This window comes from Plectropomus leopardus, chromosome 1 (genome assembly GCF_026936395.1).
Source record: "Plectropomus leopardus strain MGB_pleo_1.0 chromosome 1, ASM2693639v1, whole genome shotgun sequence".
NCBI classification, from domain to species: domain Eukaryota; kingdom Metazoa; phylum Chordata; class Actinopteri; order Perciformes; family Serranidae; genus Plectropomus; species Plectropomus leopardus.
Window position 1 is genome coordinate 40011267 of NC_142176.1, and position 21935 is coordinate 40033201.

The 21935-nt window shown below is 40.0% G+C and overlaps 1 protein-coding gene across 5 annotated transcripts in view; it reads right to left on the reverse strand.

The window, feature by feature from the left end:
* znf536 (zinc finger protein 536) overlaps positions 1-21935 on the reverse strand; it is a 298506-nt gene that overhangs the window by 91865 nt on the left and 184706 nt on the right. For all 5 annotated transcript variants that reach the window (XM_088081055.1, XM_088081050.1, XM_088081061.1 and 2 more), the window contains one exon: positions 2501-2659. In XM_088081055.1, coding sequence (XP_087937181.1) covers positions 2501-2659 — 159 coding nt within the window. The remainder of the gene's footprint in view (positions 1-2500; positions 2660-21935) is intronic.

Consider the following 21935-nt stretch of genomic DNA (forward strand, 5'->3'; position numbering starts at 1 on the left):
CTCCATGATAAAATATGACCCTCATGGGTGTCCTTACTGTACTACTCAAAGCAGACATAACTCAGCTCTTTCAGCACCAGATAACAGACGCCCCCGAAAACCACCACTATCCCCAGCTACTGTGGAGTGTAGTCGGGGATGGCCTGGCTGTGACCTGGATGCGCTATTTAACATAAGGATCCTAATTATGGGAGTATCCACCAGACGTGTTAGCATGCTGCAGTTTAAAGCTTTTCCTCTAATTCCTTTCCAGATCTGAGGTACAGTGTGTGCCTATTAAGGGAAGCAAAAGGGGGTTACAGTACGGGGGGTCTCTTATTTTGCCTTTTAAGTGCATGGAGAAGGAGGGGGGGGAGTGGGGTGGGGGGGAGCAAGGGAGACAGAGAGGGAGAATAAGAAGAAAGGCAAGCATTGATTTTTCAGCGTTTTAGCCTCGGCTTCTCCAGCGGCACTCAAGGATTACTTGGCTGTGAAGTGTAGAAACTAACAAAAAGGTCAGGACGGGTGGACTCAGCTTTTCAAGAACATCTAGAGGAACTGGAGTACAAATCTTTGATTGACAAAGGGGAAAATGACTCTAAAGCTGTGCTCCAAACTGTTCACTCATTAACTCACTCACTATTCTCTATGTATTGTGTATTAAATAGTGAAATATATAGGAAATAGCCAAATGAGATATTGGACATGATGCTGGAATTTTCTTCCTCTGGAAATACACAACTGCATTGCATTGTAGTATACGGGAGTAACATAGGGTGCATCATATGTACACTCATATTTGCTTTGCATTGTGGGTATTTTATAGTGCACTATACAGTGGATTAAATTAACCGTTGAGAATTCAAACACTTCTACAAAATGGCGAACACACTATATAGCACACCATTTTCGTGATAGGGAAAGGTTTCCATCACAGCTTAAGTTATGAAACACTAACTCCCTGTGAGATGAAGGGAAAGGCTGCAGGGAATCACCTCACAAACTTTACACTTACAAACACTTTACACAGAGGGCCCACCGGCCACAACCAGGCGTCCTTGTTGTAAGGTGACCCCTGCATGGTCTAATTGTGACTTTAACCTGGATAGTCAGTGGGGCGTTCATACCTTGCAGAGGGTTAGAGCTCTGGCTACTGTCCACAGTCCACATCATTACTCTGACTGCAGCCTTAACCTCCCAGCAACAACCAGCAGAAGGGTTAGCATGGGAGAGCCTGAGCCCTGCTTGCTGAGATGTATGGGCAGAGAGTGGCCGGCTCACAGGGTTACAACGCTTGACTAAAAACTAAAGCTTAATCTATTAGGCACATCATCTCACGCATATCCCTAAACTGTGGACAGGCCGGCTTTGTTTTGGCTTGAAAGTTATTGAGAGTTAGCAAGTGTGAAATTGCCCTCTGAGTGATGTCATTGGAGGACACTGAACCCTTGTTGTGTTAATTAGAGCTCAATGAAATGAGTATGAAAAAACAGAATAATAACGGCCTTAAGCCCCGACCAGGGACACTGTTCCGCATATTCCTACTTGTGAATAGTTTTATTTATTTGTCTTTATGTCAATTTGAATAAAATGCATTACAATCAAACATCTGATAAGACTGCGGAGAAAATATCTCTAGGATTACATCTCGTGGTCTAAACAGGATTATGATTTAGGTGAGAATTACAGTTTGTTACCGATGAACTGGGATCACTGGGTTTTTAGCGTTTGGCTGATTTTTAGGCCACCGTCATACTTTGATTTCAAAAGAGAGACCAACTGTGTGTTACATTTTGATGGAGGGAGTTTTTTTCTTTCCTCCCTCTTTCCTTCCTTTCCCTTTTCATTGCCTTCCTCTTTCCCTCTTTTCATTCTTTTTTAATTACTTCCCTCTCTCCTTTATGTCTTTTTTCATTGCTTTCCTCTTTCCCTTTGTTTTTTCCCTCCCTTCCCTTCTTGCTTCCTTCCCTTCTTTCTTTCTTTCTCAGTTCCTTCCTTCCCTTCTTTCTTTCTTTGCTTCCTCCCTTTTTTGTTGTTTTCTTCCTTCTTTTTTGCCTCTCTCCTTTGCCCCTTTCTTTCTTTCTTGCTTGCTGTCTTTTTGCCTTCCTTGTGCTTGCTTTCTTTCTTTTCTTATATTCTTTTTGCTTCTTTCCCTTATTCCTTTCTTTCTTTTTTCTTTCTAATTTGATATCCCAAAACGTATCTCAAGGTAGGACTTTTTAGTCTGGCATTGTAAATAAATCCAGATTAAGCATTTCTCTGGCACAACCAATGCACTATCAATTGCAGTACCAATATGCAATCAATTCATCTGCATCATATCCATCATCTCAGAGGCAGATTGACACCAATATCTAATTAGGCCAATATTCATAAACCAATATGTCAGTCTAACCCCAGAAGCAATGTCACTACATGTAGTAAAGTAAATTTTGCATGAAGTACAATAAATGTTTAATTGCTGTAGAAATGCACTCCATGGCTGCAGAGGGGGTGGGGACGGGTTGCTGGATGTACTGACCTGTGTGTATCCGCAGATGGACTTTGAGATGATGGGAGGTGCGGAAGGACTTGCCGCAGTAGGGGCAATCCTTGGAGGACGAGGCCACGCTCCGCTCACGATGCTGGGACAGAGACGGCTGAATGCTCCCCGCTGCCTTCCCCAAGTCCTCCCCAACATCTGGAGCACGTTCAGAGACAGCACAAGGAGGGAGAGACAAATGGAAGGTGTGTTGAGTGCCACTTCAAACCAGCCCTCCACACATCATAACACAACACAGTTTTTTTTTCTCTCTGTCTCCTCTGTCTGTCAGTCATTGTCCCCCGTTTCCCTTGCTCAAATGTGCGAACGCCACACAAAGTCAAACGCATCAAACGGGCTCACGGGCCGTGCTATTTTCCTCCCTGACAGAACGCTGACAGTTCATAAGCTTTTCAGTTTCTTTAGAAACACCATAGTCCTGAGATACCCCCCCACCCCCACCCCTCCACTCAACCACACACACACCCCCTCAACACCACCACCTGCACCACCACCGTCTCTCCTTTCTCCTCCTGTTTTTCTTTTTTTATCCTTGCTATCATCATCATTCCTATTAAGCATATGCTGGATCGCAGTGAAAAAAATTAACAATGCAAAATAAGACAGACAGGAGAGAAAAAAAGGGAGATAGATTTGTCTATGTCAGCATCGCAGGATCTCTTCGCATCTCTTCCCGCGACCCGATTTTGACAGGTAGCTGTCAAAGATATGATAGGGTGATAACAGTTTTGACCCCGCCCTCCGCCACTTCCTCCGCACGCCCCAAAAAACGATGATGCACAGTTTAGTGCAACAGCAGTCTGTTATCAACGCAATCACCTTCCGAATATGAATCTAAAGATGAGTGACGACAACCTGGGAATGTGTTGACAGCAGCATAATCTGAGGGTGAGGGTGTCATCATCAGATTGTACATGCCGGCCCTCGTTGTACGGCTGGTTAAGAGCTTGTGATGTGCTGACAGTCATGAAATTTAAAGGTCTGCGCGACGCAGTTAAGTTCAGAAAAAAAAACTTGAAAGAGACAAAAAAGAACACAACAGATGCTTGATATGTCTTGTAACTTGAAGCTGTTAAATTAAAAATATCTGTACTAGTTCCAATAGCATTTGATGGGCATCACTGTGCAGGAGGTTCAACATGAACCCACACAGCACACAACTGTCACCACAGATTTACGGATTTCATAGCAAAGTAAAAATATAGAAAATATTCTCTCATTTTTAAATGTTGGTGTCTTTCTCCTGCAGGCTGCCATAAGAATAAAGCGATGAAAACATTTTTTCTTTGCATTTTTTATGTACTTGGGTCTATAATAACATGAATCTTTTTTTTTTAATCAGACAACATTGTTTTTTATTAATAAGCCTCTGTCAAACGGTTGAGATGGACCTTCAAGTCAATGGTAAAACAGAATGAAAAATATCACAATTACAAAACATGTACAGTTATATTACTTGTGTTATATGTTAGTTTAAAAAGTGGTCGGGCTGGCTTAAAAAATTGAACGAATTTGAAATTACTAGGTGAGGTTATTTTATAGTGATTCAACTTGTCTGGTCAAATTCATTTAACTTAAAGTGTTATGGTAACCCAGACACAATTCTTTTTCAGTTAAAACAAATTGTTACTTTTTATTGTACGAGTATTGGTATCATTTTCATGTATATATTCTAGATATTTACCATTTCAACTAAACATCTCAGAAATAGAGAAAAATCATACTGATGTATGATTAAAATATGAAAAAAAATTCAATATATGGTATTAGTAACAGTGAATATTCATCCTTTTTTATTTCATAAATATTGTGATTTTACTATGATTTTACTTGACATCACTATCTTTACCATAAAAAGAACAATTCAACTGTTTGTGTAAATGAGATATCTTAACTGTAAGGCACCAGTCAAATTTAATCACCACTCTCAGCCTGGAGTGCTGTCCAGAACACTACTTTAAGGCCTGGATGAATTTTCTGTAGAGTTATCACATGTGCTTCACACAGGAAATGAGAGCCAGAGCCGGGACTGAAGTAGGGCTCAGCATGCTTGCATTCAGAATATGTGTGTGTGTGTGTGTGCGTGTGTGTGTTTACGTGTTTTTTTATGTAAATAAACAAAATAAAACAATGAGTACAACACTTACAGACAAAAAACTCAAATAGAAATACCATATTGAACTTGTAACTTGTAAAAAAAACCATGAAGTCAACTATTATCTTAAAAAGAGTACATTCATTGATTAATCATTGTTGTGCCTTTATTACAGCTTAATTTATTCTCATATAATGTATTACAATACTACAATGGATTTTTTTTTTTAATTTCTCTAATTCAAAAAGATATTTTTCAGAGTGACAAGCTTTACTAAAAGATGTGATGCATCTGTTCCTCTCTTTGGAAAATCAACTTCTATCAATCTATAATGTGAAGATTTACCAGACTTATGTATTTATGTGCAAATATCTACACCTAATTCATGACTTGCCGAGCATTTTCCAAACTTCTTTAAGTGTTCAGACAGTCACTAATGTCCCGCAAGACACTCTAAGGACTTCTATGTCCCATACTGTCAGACTTCCCTTAATCACAGAGGACAGTCTCTTTTGAATAATCTACTTCCATCACAACAATCAATATTTATAATACAATTGCTTTTTAAAAAGTAAATCAAATTAAGGACTCTAATGTGTAGAGACTCATAGTAATTCATTGATTAATTTGTGCTGATTTTGACTTTGTAGTACCAACTTTTGTCATTTATCATCTTTCTATTACGGCTTATGAAATTTTGTTCAATCGTTGTTTTAATCTTTTTTTTTTCTTTCATGAGTGATTATAGTAATTAAAAAAGCTAACCTATTTTTGGCTTTGAACCTCTCCTGCATAATGTTTAAAGGCACACCTGCTAACTGACAATAATGTTTTTTTGGCTAGCTTGATACAAGGGAACATGTATTTAGCCTGTAGCACGACGGTTACGTCAGGTAACCACGCGCGCTATGAGGAAACTCTTTGCAGCTGCATTTTATTGGCTGTGAAACGTCATTTAAACACAAATTAGCCTATGTGAACTTACTTTTGTCAGCGACGCACACCGACGAAAACACGTTCTTTGTAGGTGAAAATCCGTCCAGCTGTCGACTAGCCAACTAACTAAGCACTCGGACGAACAACTAACTAACTAACTTACTAAACATACGGAGCTCGCGCGGACCTTTCACCGGAACTTCCACGGTGATGATGTCACCGCCCACCTGACCGTAACCTCACGGCATCAACCAATGAGCATAAGGTGAAATAAAAACTAAAACATTATACCTGACCGGCATCAGTAATGAATATCAAAGTCAAAATTTGAGCCTTTTGTAGCCTGCAGTTTGGTTGAGCATGGCTTTAGATAAATAAAAAAATAATATTTTTACCATATAGTAATGGATAACATGAAATGTATCATTTAGCATCAATGAATGTTAAGAAGTTCATATACATCTTAGAAAATAGTCAATTTCAATTTCATTAACTTAGCTTCACCACCTTTATCATAAAAGGCTAAATTAAGCATTTGGTGGAGCACATTTAAAAAAAATAATAACAATAAATAAACAATATGCTTTAACTTAATAAGGTTAGTGTCGGGCCTGCCTAAAAATTTTAAGCTGACCAAATTTGAGAAAATAGGTAATTGAAAGTTGAGGTGATTTTGAAATGATTCAACTTGTCTTCTCAAATTGAGTCAACTTAAAGGTTTAGGGCAGCTCGGGCACTACATTTTTTTTTTAAAGCAGTCCACTTTTACATTGTACCTTACCCAAACAATAAAGATAACTTAAATAAGTTCAGTTGAACACATTTTTCATTAAGATATAGTGACTTAAAATGTCCTCTACCAAACAGCTGAGCGGAACATTAAAGGGATATCAGCCTTTATTCATTTGAAATGTGTATCAGGGAGAGAACAGTGACACAAGTCATGGACTTTGTGTTCATGTGGTTAAAGCAAAGAAAGGTACTGACAAAACCAGTCCGAGTCTGTGGACTCCATAGTAAAAAAAATATTATATTTAACATGTACGCGTGACCTCCAAGAAGCACAAACACAGTAAAAAATGTTATTTATTTTTTAATCTGGCACATGATTTGGTATGTGTGAAGGGGAGGAGGCGGTTGGAACCAGAAAGAAAGAGAAAGAATCAAAATCGAGCAACCCACTTAGGCAACCACGCCACACAATAAGGGACATTTTTTAACATTAGCCTAATCTTTTCTTTCCCGTCGCTTCCCACCCCATTCCACCCCTCCTCTGCCGGGGGGGAGTCAAATAAGGTTTACAGAATGGAAAGACCCAAGTCAGCAAGTCCTCTTCCACACTGACACTAAACACACAACTCCATTCAGCGACACTGCTATCAGGCTGAGGGCTATTTATCACAACTGAAACTGAAAGGCAACCTAAATGTAAGTCTGTGACAATACGCAGATACTAAATACCAGCTGCTTCTACTTGGGCTTGGCAACTGTGCGGTTTAATTCTGCGCGCTAGCGAGGAGAAAGAAGCCGGGAGACAGTTAGGTTTTAGAAGCAGATGTTAAACTGTGGATCTTGGTTTAAAATGAGCTTGCTTTGCACATCTTTTTTTTTTTTTTAAATATGTGTTATTACACAGAAAGAGAATGATGCATGGAAGAAAGTACGGAAAATAATATACAGAGGGGCATTCAACAAGGTTGTCCGTTACTTTTTCCAAAAAGAAATTCATGGGATGTAACATCACTACCTAATTACATGCCAGATAAAAATTCAAATTTCTGCTTTTGAAAAATTCAACTGTTTTTCCACCTTCAGTTGAGGATTTCAAGCCCCCTCCCCAGACCATGAAACATGCCAGGCCAAAGTCAGACAGTTAGGACTGAGTGCCAGGCCAAACAACTACAACACAAAGTCGCACGACATTTTGATAAGTTGTGTTGACATAATAATTTAAGTAATTACATCAACTTAATACTATGCGCAATATAAAGTCAAATTTCTGCGTTAACTGATCTAAAGCAAAATTCAAGTTGAAGTAACTCAATGAAACTGGCTTGATAATTTCACTTTTCCACCTTTATTTCAGGATTTCAAGTCCCCTTACCAGACCACTTAACACGCCTGGAGAAATTCAGACAGTTACGACTAAGTTTTAGGGATGTTTTCTTTTTTAAAACCTGTGTTCACAAAAGTAACTACTTGGGGTTTGTTAAGTTTATTTTGGGGGGATTTTTTCCTTTATTGATAGGACAGCTGTAGAATGACAGGAAATATGGGAAAGAGAGGAGGAATGGCATGCAGCAAAGGGCCACAGGCTCGAATTGAACATGGGCCGCTGCAAAGGCCTCAGCATATGAGGCGCACACTCTAGCAGGTGAGCTAGAGGCCACCCCGAAACTAATTGTTTTAAGTTGAAAAAGCTAGTGTCCAGGCTGTCAATTCTAAGTTGACTGAATTTGAGAAGACAAGTTGGGCTAATTTGTAAAGATCCAACTTGTCTTCTCAAAACCGGTCAACTTAAAAATTTAAGGAATCCCGGACACTAAGTTTTTTAAAGTTAAATCAAATAGTTTCTTTTAACAGTGATCAATTATTAAGTAAGTGCTACTAAAAAATACCTATCACTGCAGAAGAAGGCTAATTCCCTTAATTCCATGTTGTGCATTTGTTGCATGTGATTTCTTTAGAAGTTGTCATAACTCAAAAAGACTGACGCAAACCGTTGTGTCAGCTTTGTTGTTGTTGTTGTTCTTGTTAAGCCAAATCATTTGTTATTAGAGCGCATCATGATGGGGACTTAGGGCTGGGTCTCCTAAAACTAAATTAAATGACTGCTAATAAAATTTGTTGTGTTGTTAAAATGGAAAATTGATGGTGGTGCTGTTTCATTAAATTTACTTCAATCCACTTAAAAAAAATGTGACATTTTCAAGGAAATTCAGCATCTCATGACAATATTGTGACCTTCCTGCTACCGCATATTGCAAAGCTTGATGCAAATTACACAAAATCACAAACTGTATGTATAATATCACAGGTGAAAATATAATTTCCTGCATAATTTCAGCACTGTGTGAACACATCAAGTGTGCCCCCCCTGCCCCATTCTTTTGCATTTGAATTTGAATACATTTAAAAGAGGACAGAAAATAAATAAATAAAAGCGAGTACAATTCCCCCAGTGCTTGGTCCAGGACTGCACCATACTGTAGCCATAGTCGCCTCCTCATAAACATATTTCGAGCGGTCTACTGTACAGATCCCCTTTTGGCAAAGACTCCCCAGATCGTGTAACAGACAGTAGCCCACCTGCCCACCCCAGATGGGGCTAAAATTAAAAAATCCAAAACACAGATTAGAAGCAGGACAAACACCAGACCACACTTCCAACCCCAACACCCCCCCCCCCACCCCCACACACACACATATACACAAGCTCTACATGTCTGTCTCTCTCTGTCACACACACTCAGACACACGTCCTTGTGTGTCAGGGTTAATAGTGCTCCTGTAAGAGGAAGACACATTACTGAGAGGATGCGAGTGTGCTCTCCTGGCATATAACAGCCCTTCAATAATAAATGGGCTTCACACATTCCCACACACACGCACAACAAAGAAAGGTAAAACACAACTTTGGCTGTGCTTCCTCACTCTTCACATGCATGTGTGTGTATCACAGGCGCCATAGGTACGTGTGAGAATCCTCGTCATTCCCTGACAACTAGCCGGGTGTCCAGCATGCTTGTCTTTAATCAGTTGACTGATCCGCAGCTTTTAATGCGACTGTTCCAATTACTGTAAAAGTCATACTGCTCCATATAACCACAAATATTGACACTTTATTGCACAACACATTTATGACATTTTGAAGGTCACCCCGTATATTAGGCATCAGCGTACACAGCTGGGTGTGTGATGTGAGGGAGAGACTCTCAATCGCTGGTTGACACCCAGCCGTAACTATCCTCCGAGTATTGATTTTCCTTCCACATCTTCCATCTTTTTTTTTTTTTTATGCAAAGAGGATTCACTGTAGGAGACGCAACATTAAAGTGATTGTCACAGGTGAGCCTTTGGCTTTTTATATACAAGCCCGTAAAGGCCAGCTGCGATTACTCTTTCACTTTGCTCACACTATTATACAATTAGGAGGATGTGACATTTTCTCTTCAGAATCATCAAATATGACCATTTTCATGTTGACAGATTGCTAAAATTGCTCAAATTCTACATTCAAAAGGAAAAATATTGGCATGATACCACCATTAAGGACACTAAAAAACAAACTAGTAAAAATTGTACGAGGTTGGCTCCAAGTTCACTGACCAATAAAGTGGTGAGTGTATCACATGCTTAAACCGAAGATTTTCTAAAATGAAAACATTTAAATTTGATTGAATTACAGTAAGAGCATGCATGATAATGTCAATGTATTGCCAGAGAACAGCTTTAAAATAAAAAATCAGCATTGGCCCAAAACAAACATTTCTGCCGATATTACCGGCTATTAAGATGACTCTTTAACCCTTTGAAACCTGAGCAGATTGGTGTGATTTCTTATACTATGCAAAGAAGGCATTGCGCAGCACAAAAAGAAACAACCCAAAACAAACTGCAAAATAAAAAGAAAATTGTAAAAACAAAAGAAAAGAAAAGAAAAGAAAGAAAATTACAAAAAACAAACAAACAAAAAACTAAAGAAGGAAATAACTTGAAAAAAGTGTTTAAAATATTTATAATCATGTAAAGTAATTTCAAATGTATAATTATTATAACTATAAATACAGCTTGTTTGGACACATTTGCCTAGTTTAAAAAAAACCCAAATCTATTTATATCCTAGAACTTGGGGGAGATAGCTTGACACGCTGCTCATCGCCTTTTTCTCCAATGTTTCCAAAAGAAAGCAAACCAACCTGCTTAGGGTTCAAAGGTTAAAATAGTTCTGAAGGTGTCTAAACAAGTAGCTCAAGAAAAGTGATGCCAATCCAGATTTCAAAGGGTTAATGACGTGACTTTAATCCATTGAAATGGGTGGATTTTGCCCTGGTTTTGGCTACTGTCAGGATTGTCTCGAGGAGAGCATCATCCAAGTCTGTTAAAGTAGGATACATGTTAAAGATTTGTCTAAAATTTGTTACATAAGAATTAATATGGCATGTTTTACATGAAACAGGTTAAAGTCGTTTTATCTTTTCACCCAGCAAATGTGCCACCAGTGAGCCATCATGATAAGGGAAGGTGTAATGTGTTAATTCCACTACAGGAGAGACCCGATGATCTCTGCAATTAGGTGGAAAAATGTGCATATATCAGTATTGACACTGGCAATCAGCCAAAATGAGAAAAAAATATTGGCATGTCAGATATCGGCTAAAGTCCCATATCATGCATCCCTACTGAAAACTGGGTGTAAATGCTGCAAATGTAGCAAGGGAGGATTCTTGATCATATCACAGAGAAAAAATCCTGGAACTATTTGATATTTGATATTAACTGTCATAAAAGATGAATATTTGCAAGCCACTGCATCCCTCTTATATGGATTTTGTTTCCTGTGTCAAAGCCCCACAAAATATCATCACGTATATATGTATAAAACCACTAAAGAATGTATTCTAATGAAACATTCAAGCCACCTCTTTTTTTCCTGCCCAAATTCTGCCATCAAACTCAAACACTGTTTGAATGCGTTTTCTATAAACTCCTCATTCGCCTCTACCCCAGGACGAAAAAAAAAAAAAAAAAACACATGAAAAAACGCAGAACTGTGACTGTACGGGTACAAGAATATCACAGAGGGGGGTGGAAAAAAAAGAGAAATACATGTATAATTCAGCTGTATCTGATCTGAGACCAGCTCCTCTCCCCTCTGCCTTTACTGGTGTCACGGCAGCGTAATGGAACATGCCAGAACAAAGGCTCTGAGATCAGATTGGAGCAGAGTTGAGCAGGCCATCTGGGAGGCAGGCTGAGTATCAGTCACTCTGCCTGCTGTCTGCTGCACTCACACTCCCCTCTGACTAACTGTGTGCGAGAGTGCAACTGTGTGTGGAAGTGTGTGTGTGAGACACCTCACTGCCTCCCCGACCAGCACGTCACCGGGAGCTTGTGACCGATGTACGCCACCGTGGGGGAAAAGCCACCAGGGCAGCCTCCACCACTGACTGACAAATATATAAATTGATAAGGATCTGTGTGTGTGTGTGTGTGTGTGTGTGTGTGTGTGTGCCCCTGGGATAGGGCACGCTGCCTACTCCTTTACAGCGACCACACCCAGTTCCCATTAATGGAGGACAAAAAAAAAAAAAAATCATCAACAACAACAGCAAAAATAAACAGCAATGAGTGTGTGCATATACAGTGTCAGAGAGGGTGGTGGGGGGGTTGCCAGTTCCTTAATAGTATTCTTTCAATCACACTTTGCACTCTAAACGTTCTGTGGTTTTGATTAGTATGATATCACTTTCAGGAAATAAAACTAGGAAGGGGGGGGCACATCAGTCATAAAAACACAAGATGTTTTGCTTCTTGCTCGGCCATTATTCTAATGCGTCACGTGACTCCCGTCGAAGCCCGCCGGCCTCTCCCCGTAGCCAAATAACTGATTGGGGGGTTAGGGAGGAGGGTGGGGGTGATTGACGGAAACAGTTTGAAAAGGGGAAAGATATTAAGAGAGATTGGGCGAGAGGTAGGGAGGGAGGGAGGGGGGGGGAGTAAAATGTGATGACATCATTTGAAAGGCATTAGGCTTTTAAAAATGCGCCCGGGGGGACTTGATTTCCTTACACCAGAGCAACACAACACCATCCGGCCTGATGCTCGCTGCTCTCTCTTTCTCTCTCTCTCTCTCTCTCTCTGCTCTCTCACACACAGAGACACACACACACCTCCTAACACCCCCCCATCCTTCCCCTCTCTCGTTCTTTTTTTGATTTGGACCACTGCCATCTTTGTGAGCGTCTGGTTCATGCGAGTTAATCAATTTGAGGTTTAGTTACACTGCTGATGCTAGCATTCCAGCCACTGCTCCAACGTAATCTGAACTCGCAGAATTTATTAACCAAACACCAATTATCATTAAACACCACTGCATTATCCCCCTCCTTTTACTACCTGACAAGGACTACTTAATGAAATTTTAGATTAAAGTTATTTGGTGCATGATTTATGGGCGTCGAGAAAAGTCCTAATGCAGGGCTCTCTTGGTGTGCAGATGCTTTTGGGTTTATATTATTTTATTTTTTGCAAGTACACAAGAGATCTGAGAAGTCTCGGAGGTATTATAACAACCAGGTCTACAGACTAAAAAGAAGAAAAAGAAAGGAGGGTAGAGAACCAGAAAAGAGCAACTGTGCTCCCAATTTTTACATCCTCACTTCACACTTTTCCTGCTGACCCTGTCGAGCAACAGAAATGAGACCAAAGACGAAATAAATTGTGACAAAAAAACCCCAAAACATAAAAATAAAGGCAAGTTGTTGTTTACCAGCACAGTGTTTGCGAGATGAAAACAGCAGCAGAATGTGTTACATATAAGGCGGTGGGGTAAACAGGGGCACCAGATGTTCTTTGATGTTAATAATGGCATTTATTATTAATATTAATTAGATCGCATTCAGCAATACATTTGGGCCATTTCCAAGTCAATTAAGCAAAATGGCATTCGGGAGATGTTGAAACGACATTTTAAGGCAGGTGTTCAGCGGTCCCCTATTAAAAACATTTTTGCAGCTCCTGAAAAACAAGCCATTTCCAGGCAGATTTTATTTATTTTCTTCTTTGTCTCCTCATCCTCTCCATTTTTCCTCTCTCCTGTTTCTATAGTTGTGACCGTATTTAAAAAAATAATAAACATATTGGAGGATTGGTTCTTTTAGCGTGCATTATCTGATTAAAATATACAGTATGTGGTGATAATGCTGTTGTGTCCACGCCCCGGCAAATATGTCAACTCAGACTGACGGGTGGCAGCGGCGGCGATGGAGGGGGTTAATCCAGATATGAAATCATGATTATGACCATCATGATGATAACAAAATATAAATAAAAAAAACGAAGGATTACAGTTTTCCGAATGGCCGCCTCACTAGGGGTGCGTATTCTCACAAACAAATTAATTTTTAGCGCCAAATATCAAAAAGGCCTGTCCAGAGTCGCCAACTGATACCAGGAGCTTCCTACCAGCAGATACCAGTTCTACCAAATCTAATTAGACAACACAAGCCAGAGGCCTCACACCAGGGGGGTGCCTTGTCTATATAATCTAAATAATCCCTGCCTATATGTGTAAGGATAAAAAAACACACCCGCTTAAAGCTCTATTCAGTTTAATCTAGACCTCTGAATAGGGTCCTGCCACACCTCACGGACCCAGTGTGTGTGTTTATGTGTGTGTGCTCGTAGCCCTGCTTTTTTTGGCAGCAAGCCTTTTTTTTTCAAAGCTGGTGGAGGCAGCAGCCTTACAATGGTACATTAACAATCTGTGCGTTCATTTATCAGTGTGTGCGATTTGGACTCTCCGTTCATGGCGCGCTGCACTTTTCATGGCTGAAAATTAATGAACAAGCCTCCCCTCGCAACAAACATGCACCTGTGCTGCAGAGATGGTAATCACAAACATTTATATTTATTAGTGAACGCCTGCACTAAAACTGGAGTTGTGGAGGAGAGAGAGGAGGGGAGAAAAAGACAAAAAGAAGAGGAGGATGAGGGGAGGAGGAGGTGGAGAGATAGTTCTCTTTTTCCCCAACCTGGGTAATGAAAGGATAGCGGTTTCCGTTGCGCAGAATTGTGTTAAAGCTATTTGTTTGAAGCACTTTCTTGAATGAAACGGGGGGGTGTGTGTGGAAGTGCAGGATATCTATTCAGGGAGTGTGATCTTCACGCTGGGAAGATTATTTCTCAAAAACTACCGGGTGAAGGGCATTGCTGCAAAAAAAACCCAACAAAAAAACCCCCACCTTGTATGCTTATTCTAAACGCCTAAAAATACACGCTGCACACAATCTGGAGAAAGAATTGAATGTGTTGCAGGGGCCAAACCTCGGTCCCTCCTTCACTACACAGGTGGACGCCCTCGACAAAAACCTGTTAAGGATGCTTTTTGTCGCTTACTTTTTTCCCTCCATTCGTCTCTTCCCACTTCTCTCACTCTCATCTCTCCCCTCCACCCCCACCCCACCCCCTCCCAGACTGACAGAAGGTGGCTCTCTCCCTCAGTAAAGGCTATGCCTCTGCCCAGCTAGGGGAAGAGGAATGGTGCCATAAGTTTCTCCCTGGCACCGGCCCACCTTTGTTTTCCCCCTCCTCAAGTCTGTTTCAGGCTTCAAAGAGCATTGGAAAAAGACATACACACACACAAACACACACACATATATACACACACACACAGACACACACACACACATACAAATGTTTGAGGGAGCACTGATGTCTCACTAACTTTATCATTCTAGCAGGGTGATCATAGCCCCGTTGAGAAGCTGGGGAAGATGCTTGAGGGTGTATGAGTGTGTGTGTGCATGTGTGTGTGTGTGTGTGTGTGTGTGTGTTGTCCACCACTGTCTGCATGTATGCATGAGAGCACAAAAGGCAGATGGGGACAGAGGTGGGTGTCTTTTAGGACATGAAGACAAGAGCAATTACTAATGTGTTTGTCTGTGCGTTTGTGTACACACACACACACTCTTGCCAACGTGCGTGTGCGTGCATGTGCATGTGTGTGCGCGCGTGCGTGTGTGTGTAGTGCTATAATAATCAGGGTGTATATTCATCATGCCCCCTCTCAGTCTGTGTTGGCAGGAAGTGGTGTGGTTACCATTAGTGAAGGATGACTAGGTCGCTGTCTCTTTTACTGGGATACTGCTGGGTTTCTATGGATAGAGAAATGCAAGGAAATGGAAGGAAAGGAAAGGATTTAAGACGAGAGGATTGAGAAGGTGAAAAGACGGGAAAAGAAAAGAGGGAAATGTGCAGGCGGAGAGGACGTTTTGGGGAAATATTGAGACAGAGAATAGAATTGGGGAAAATAAACTAAAGGGCATAAACTCGTAGAAGAGGGAAAATCAAAGGGATGAAACAGAGAATAGAGGAAAAAATGATGAGAAAGTTATAAGGGAGGTGTAATAAGAACAGAAAAACATGGAAAACAAGTTAGGAGTGAAAAGAAAGCAATTTAGACAAATGTAAGGAGTTTATACATGAGATATAAAAAAAGGGAGAGGAATACTGGGAAAAAGAAAAGAAAATAGGGAAAAGGAAACAAAGGGAAGACTAAAAACAGAAGACAAGGAAATTATACAAATATACAACAAAACTACAGCAACAAAATCAATGTAAAAGAAAAACATTTTTTGTTATTTTTTTGATGTATTTCTAGTTTTTTAAATGGGGGAAAGTGGAGATTTAAAAAAGGAAAAAAGGAATGATGTTGGATAAAAGGATGTTGCCAAAAGGCAGAAAAAGCAAAACGGAAGTTTAAGAAGAAGAGGTCAAACTACAAACTGTTCTGCAGCTACTTTAAATTGGGAAAGGAGAGGGAATCAGGGGTAAATACACTAAATGACACAGGCTTATGGAGGAGGGAAAAACAAGAAAATGAAAAAAATGATACATGGCAGGACATGGCAAAGGTAGAAGAAAAAATATGAACGAAAAGCAAGGAATTTAGACACGCATAAGGAGTTTATAGAAAAGAGTATGTGATGATGAGAAAAAAGGAAAGGGAAGAAAAGGGACATTGAGAAAATAAAAGAAACACAAGAAAGGTAACAAAAGGAAGAGAAAAGCATATTAACCGCAAAATGTCACTTAATACGAAGGACAGAACAAAAAAGTGACACAAAAGTGGAGAGGAAAAAAAGAGGAAAAAGGGAATAGAACATTACTGGGTATTGCAAAAGGCAGGAAAAGGAAATGAAGAGGTCATACAACAAACTCCTCTGCAGTGACTTTATATTGAGAAAAGAGAAGGAATTGGGGGAAAGAAACAAAAGAGCACAAACTGGTGGAAGAGGAAACAGCATGGGAATAAAACAAAGGGAAATAAATGGGGAAAAGATGATAAAGTTTAAAAGGAGGGGTAAGAAGGAAAGAAAAAAATAATATACAAGACATGATAATGTAGTGGAAAAGATAGAGAGTGAAAAGAAAGGAAGACAGCATACAAAATATACAATGAAACACCAGCACATAACGTAAAACAAAAGTGGGAAAACAACAGAAAAATGGGGATAGAACACGGAAAGATATTGACAAAAAGCAGAAAAGGGGAAGCGAACAAGCTCCTCTGCAGCTACTTGACATATAGACCATTACCTATGGATGACAGACATCCTGTTGGACTTGCAACACAATGACAAAAAAGGGAAGAAAAGGAATGTTGGAGAAAAGAAACGAAACATAGGGATGTGAGAATAACCAAATGTAATGAAACAAGGCAACAGAAGGACCCATATACCAAAACAAACTCACTTAATGTAAAAGAAAAGTGCAAAAAAATGAGAAAAACAGAGAGAAAGGATAGAGGAAAAGGAAATAGAACATGAAAAGATATTGCCAAAAGGCAGGAAAAGGGAAACAAGAAAAGGTCAAACTGCACGCTCCTCTGCTGCTACTTTACATATAGACTGTCACCTAAAGATGACAGCCATCCTATTGCACTGGCCCTTTAACGCTGAGTAAAGTACAACTCCTCCCTATGCCACCATTGATTTCCTATTCATTCCCGCGCATGCTAAATCAACAGCAAGCACAATAGGCCAATCATCAAACTCAGCTACAGTAACACCACCTCTATCCCACCCTCAATCCACCTGGCACTGGTCAGAGTCCATACAGTACATGGCATTGACGCTCTGCACATCGCAGCCATTAGTGGCGTTATTCTCCATCAATGAAAATGAATCAATTAAGCCTCATTAAGGGTGCATATTAAGGTGGAGTAATTATCGAGTGGGGAATGTACAGTGATCGATAGCTCGGGAGCATAAATGTGCACTTTAAGACATATATTACCGCAAGGGGCGATGAACACTTTTAACAAGGCCACTGCGGAGGGGGAGCTAAAGTGGGTAAATCTGCTGCACGCCATGCATTCATACTGTGTGTGTTTATGTGTGTATGTGTGTGTGTGTGTGTGTGTGTGTGCGTGTCTGTGAGATCGCTCCCAACATAGCCTGGTCAGGCAGTAAATCCAAGAGACCAAGGACGCGTCCCGTTTTCCTCTTCTATGAACTTGTCTGGTGTCTTGGAAAATGAAATAAAAAGATTTATACTGTAGCTGCAAACATCCTGTGTGTGTGTGTGTGTGTGTGTGTGTGTGTGTGCGTGTGTGTGCGTGTGCGTGCGTGTGTGTGCGCGTGTATGTGGACATACACCACAAATCCACAAAAGATAGAGCCGTACTTTAAGAATAAATGAGAGAAAGGCCGCGGTGGAGGGGAGTTTTAAATGCTAGAGGCCATCACCCTCTGGCCACCCGCATGCTAACACACCCACCAACACACACGCAAAAAAGCGACATGCACACACACAATCCCATGCATAACGCCTATTAAAGAGCACGCTCTGTCCCAGTCGCATAATTTTAATTTGTTATGAAGGTCATTGACAGCAAGTAATAATCACCATTGGGGATCTAACAATTTGCCATTTCGGAACATTGAGGCACTGATGACTCAACTATTAATAGACTGAAGCCCCCCCCACCAGCCCCCCTGACTCTACATCCCCTGTCCTCTTAAATGACTAAAAACTATCCCTGCATGTTTTATACTCACACCGCCTAAAAAAGACAACAACCCATATGTCCTTACTTCATTCATCTATTTTTATACTGTAAAATCCGACAAGTTAATCTTACTTTAAATAATCTTGAAAACAGATTGCCTTGAAAAAGAAAAGTAAATATAACTACTAATCTTAATTTATGATTACTTTATATCTAATTAAGTTTACTTAAAAGTGGCTGTCTTCACTTAATTGTGAAGTTGTTGCAACTTAAATATGATAAGTTTAATAAAATCAATCTTTCTAAGTTCACAACTTCAGTAAACCAAGTCGGTCTGGCTTAACTTGATCATTTCAAAGAATATTTTGCCAGTGATGAAGTTAGGAGATGTGCGAGTTCTGTTTTGCTGTTTGAAAAAATACTAATATGTATTGTACTCAGCAGTGTACAGATAATTAGCACACTGGTTTACTTAAGTTGCTAACACTTGACTGATATAATTAAACTTGTCATTTTTAGGTTGTAAAAACTTCAACAAACAACATTTTAAGTACACTTAATTTTTGATATACAGTAAATGTAAATTTAGACTAATAGCAATAGTGACTTGCAATTTTCCTGGATTTCTTAAAAAGTAAAATCAACTTGTCAGATTTTACAGTGTATCTGTGGAGGGATATGACATTTAAACACAAATGAATGCAAAGCAAAACAGAAACCAGCAAATGGGGCATCTCCCGAAAAGATTTACTTTTTAAAAACAAAACAAAAAAAAGTCAAAAGAAATCTTTTTAATATTCCTTTTTGTTTCTTATTTGACAGCGGTGTCTTGCGAGGAAAAAAAGCCAGTGCTGCCTGTGCTGAGCTCATGAATTGTCAAGCATTTTTTCCCCCCATTTTTACAAACAAACACACAGAGAGACACAATGACAAGTTTTATTTTAGACCAACTCATTTATTCTCTGCTTTAGCATCACCCAAGCCATTCAGACATATGTGTCTGGCATTTGTCGCCAAACAAATAAGTCCGAGCTTAAGCTATTTTTATCAAGCGCGAGAGCGTTTGTTCTTTTTAAGTGATCGTCAGTGTTTGGGGCGAAGAGAATGGGAGTTGGAATCCTTTATCTTTCTGAGGCTCAACAACTCAAGACTAATTACAAATTAATCTGGATCTGGATATCTGCAATGAGAGGGCCCCAGTAAGAACTTGTGGTGTGCTAAGAGGAACTATCTGTTATATATTTATAGGGAGAGCTCAACGCATGGAGAGGGAGGCCGGAGATGGAGGCGGCCAAAACCGAAATAAGAGAGTAGCACATAATTGCCTGCCTTCTATTTCCAAGCAGCCACATCAAGGCTGAGGATTGTGGATATTAATAATTGATCATTAGCTTGATAGGGCAGAGCATGCTCAAGTTTTTAGCGGTGGAAGTTTGATGGCCGTTTTAGGTCTCTCCTTGGGGTCTCGAGCACTGTCGCTGTACTTGTGGAGAAGGTCAAGTGGGCTCATTGTTATAAACGGAGCACTATTGCCCCTAACAAAAGGAGGTCATAACAATATAATCTGTTGTGTGTTTAACTGCATTGTGTTGTTCAATTTGCCTCTAGATATTTTTGATGGTTTTTTTGAGAGTGTGCAGGGACATTTTAGGAATAAAAATCCACATATTCAGAATGAATTTTGGAGTGATGGCCATGCAGAACAAAAAGACCAAACATACAGCAAGTATAACATTATCGTTTTCTATTTCAGCTGTGCTCACTACATGAAGTTCCTCTCAATGCAACATAGAATTTTGAATGATTAACTCTGATACCAAAGATGAAAGTTCACCAATTTTACACACAAAAAATATTTAATGCATGGAATTTTGAGTCTAAAGCTCTCAGCTTGCTGCTCCTTATGATTAATCTACCACAGTTTAAGAAAGTAAACTGTGGTTCATAAAGACTGCATCTATGGAAAGAATGCTGTTCTTTCACTTAGCAAAGGTCTATGCTTATGATAAAGTATAGACTTACAAAGGAACAAAAACAACTTGAAGCATGTTGATTTTGGTGCCAGAGCTTCTTCAGATGCTCTAAACTTCCTATGAGTGGGCAGGAAGCCATTGTTAAAGCTTCTAACAATTAGAGCATTAATGTAACAAGAAACCACTATTTGCTATGTAAAGATACGAGTAAGAAGTAATGGCGTCCAGATCAGAGAATGAAGTCTTGCTACTTCTTTGTGTTTTGTAATCAAAGCTTCTCTGTTTTTTGTTGCTGTCAGCTGGACCGGCTGTATGTGCATGGTAGTGCATGTGAGTATCCCACTGAATAGGCCATCCTGCCACATTGCACTGTGGTAATACTGCGGTAACCACTGTTATTGAGATGGCGGCATTGTGGAAGCATAGTCCACCCTTCTGGTTCTACCCCAGGTCAACACCAGTAGCTCTCATATATATATATATAACCTCCATGTTGAGAATTTTGTACAGACAATTCTAAATTTTCACAGAGCCTCTTAAATCTACACTAAGTTCTAAGAGCATATTCCATTGCGGCGCTTCTGGGAAACAAGTCCTGTTTGCGTTTCTTCTAATTGCCATCAATCAGGGCTAAGAGAAATTTGTCATATAGAAAACATGTCTCCACCAACCGACAACATCCAGGGCTGAAAAAATGAAGCCAACGCTGATGTGCTGAAAACTGCAGCTCCTTCAATGGCTACTTGAGGCTGGCTCCCAAAGCGAGTCAATGCCGAAAGACACCTTGTGTTAAAATGTCCAACTTTACCGCAGAAATAAATATGTTTACATTCTGGTACAAAAGACATTTTAGAAGAAGAAGAAAAGAAGTTTTAGTCTAGCTAGCTAATTTCAAAACTCACAACAACTGTACTATGAGTGACTTTTAATGCAATTTATCCTTTTACATCTTATTAAAGCTTAAAGTTATACAGTATTATACACTTTGACTGACTGAGGATAGTATCTTGGGGCTCTAAGTTCCCCGCCTCGCTCCTCCACAGCTCCATCATTTCATCCAAATATGGTAATTTCTAGCTACCAAAAAAACAAGATGTCAACAATAAAAATGCTAAACTCAAGGCTTCGCAAACGGGAGTGCACAAACCAATTGGTGACATTGCTGTGGCTCGACCTGGTTTTTTTTGTGTTTATGTGGGGTTTTTTACACAGTCAATGGTCTGCACCTAGAAAAGACTCAGTAGTAAAGAATTCTATGCAGCCATAAAACTTTGAGTTTCTTGACTGGAAAAACGAACAATTTGTTAAGCTCCTTTACACACAACAAGTGCAGCCACTTGGCAAAACCCAAAGAAGTCAAATCAACATCACAAAACAATCCCTGGAATGCACTGAACATCTGACTTGAGACTGTGGTGGGTGCTAGTTAACTTCCTGTTGGGAAATGGGCTTTGATTTGCTGCCTGGTAGCTGGGGTATGTCACTCTCTATTACTCACTCCCTCTCTACAGCTAGTGTACTCTGTACTCCCCCCGGTCCCATGGTAGGGAACCTCTGGGCACCTTGACTGTCGTTTAACTGCTTGTGGCACGAGGCAGCTGAGGAAATGGGTCATTAAATCCAACGAGCTGGGGCGAGCCCCCCCGGTGCCCCAGATCTGTTTCCAATCAGATA